Source organism: Morone saxatilis, unplaced genomic scaffold (assembly GCF_004916995.1).
Source record: "Morone saxatilis isolate NCDOM2014 unplaced genomic scaffold, NCSU_SB_2.0 Contig16, whole genome shotgun sequence".
Lineage (NCBI taxonomy): Eukaryota > Metazoa > Chordata > Actinopteri > Moronidae > Morone > Morone saxatilis.
In genome coordinates this window covers 4492-6726 of record NW_023339718.1, presented here as the reverse complement: position 1 = coordinate 6726, position 2235 = coordinate 4492, and the positions used below count along the sequence as shown (strand labels likewise).

At 35.7% G+C, this 2235-nt stretch overlaps 1 protein-coding gene across 1 annotated transcript in view; it reads right to left on the bottom strand.

Moving 5' to 3' along the window:
- LOC118325413 (protein mono-ADP-ribosyltransferase PARP14-like) overlaps positions 1-2235 on the bottom strand; it is a gene marked incomplete at its 5' end in the record, with an annotated part of 6026 nt that overhangs the window by 655 nt on the left and 3136 nt on the right. Inside the window, 1 exon segment of the mRNA XM_035658089.1 lies at positions 1152-1291. Within this exon segment, the coding sequence (XP_035513982.1) occupies positions 1152-1291 (140 nt within the window).

The following is a 2235-nucleotide window of genomic DNA, read 5'->3' as shown; positions in this document are numbered from 1 at the left end:
TTTACTGTATTTTAATGTACCTGGTTGCTATGACGACCCAATTTCCCTTCTGGGATTAATAAAGTCTATCTATCTAGCTGTTTCTAGCAGTTTGAGCTACAGTAGCTCGTCTGTTGGACCACACGGGCCAGCCTTCACTTCTTTTCCTTCCTTGGACCACATTCACATTGAACTGGAGGGATTATGAATGATAAACAACATTTTAAAATAAAATGGGTTGAGACTATAAATATGTATGAGGCATGCTACTGGTCTGAGAGGATTCTGGTCTGCTAAAGCAATGCTATAAAGCCAGAAAAGCTGCACAAAACTGAATAATGATGATGAAATACTTGAACCTGGTCAGAATAGGACGGCATCTGGGTTCAGACCCAGACAGTGGTCCACCTACAAGTGACACTGGTACATGGGATGGAGAGGTGGGCTGGCAGGTTAAAAAGGGAGGATGTAATTTAGTCATTTTGCTAGCAAGGGGGATGACATCTTCATCTCTCCTACAGCATACCACCATAAGATTTTGTTGGTGACTACAGATTGTTGTTTCATAATTTCATTCATTAAACGCTAGTAATAATAATAATAATAATAATAATAATAATAATAATAATAATAATAATAGTAATAGTAATTCTGTAAATGACATAGTAAATTACGGAAATAATCTTATTGAATATAACAATCAACAATATGAATCTGATAGATTACCCAATTGTGGTATTTCTCATGTTATTATATTGTGTTCATACTTTATATCAGTGATTTTAAGGTCATTCTGAGGGTTACAGACAAATGGTTTGAGTGTTTAAATTTGATTGTGTGCGGCCATCCAGTTATACTTAAACTTTGCTTAGAACAACTTCAGCCGTGTGTGAGAAAATGCATCTTTCAGTCTTCTGAATGAGGACTGTTGGGGAGCTAACACAGAATGCAGCGTCATCTGGTTAGATGATATCTAATCCAATATCTGCCAGTGCACATTACTGGTAGAGAAATATGAAATAATTGCCACTGAGAAAATGTTCCAGAGTCTGTGAATGTTTTAGTGTTAAAACCTTCCAACTCATTGTTGTTTCTCAAACTGAACTTCCTGGAACGACCTTAGTGTCGTTTTCATGCATTGGCCAAACACCCACTTCTGATAATCAACATACACTGATGATGTTTGCTGAAAGGCCGGTCTTTTGAAATTCTGTCTCCACATCGTTGTATTCTTTGGATCCCGCAGCCAAAGGAAACAGCTTGAGGATGTCGCCTTTCATGTCATCCCAATGTGACGGCAGAGCGGCATCATCTGCATAGAGAATAAAAGAGTGATACAGTGTTGTCCAACCTGGATCATTTTTAATGGTCTTGGCAACAATTCATCAGTGTTTGCACTCGGTTGTTGTGTTCTTGTATTTCAAATGTAAACTACTGTACAAAAAAAAAGGCAATAAATATTCCATCTGTAATAAACTGGCCACATTTTAAATTTACTGTGTACATGCCAACAGAACATAAATTCAAAGTGGTACTTTGGGACCACATTTATTATATTTTGGAAACCAGTTTTAATATTACAACTTTGTTTTAGAGAAAGCAAGTCAAAATATTACAATTCCCATGATCCACAGCTGTGAAGAACTCATATAATCATGGTTACTGAATTTACCAAAACTGAATTGATTTAAAGGTCCAGTGTGTAACATTAAGGAGGCTCTATTGTTGGAAATGGAATATAATATTCATAGGCATTCTTAAGTGTATAAGATAGATAGATAACTTTATTAATCCCACATTTATGTTTTCGTTACAGAGAATGAAAAGTTCTTCACAGCCCGTTGTCATTCCCAGGTCAGTTAGTTGCAATCGCCACTAAATCCTAGACTCTGGACCTTTAAGGTGCAAATAGTTGTTTTGAGTTTTCTCAGCTCTGAAATCTTTAGCTTTCACCTCCAGAATAATTTTGCTGAAATGCACCTTGGGTGCTGTATTTGACTTTTATGTTCACAATCTTCTTCTACCTTTGAATTCTTATAAAAAAAACTAATTTGTTCATCGTTGTCTAGGAGAAAAATTATCAGTGCTTCTACTCTACTCCAGAACCAGTGTTGCCCAAATGAACTCTTCCCACTTTATAATAAATAAATAATAAAACTTTAAAGTAAAACTGAATACACAAGAGCATGCTTTTATTTAAACATGTTGAATGATAACTATACACAATCACTCACCTTTCAAGTCTTTTCTCAGAAG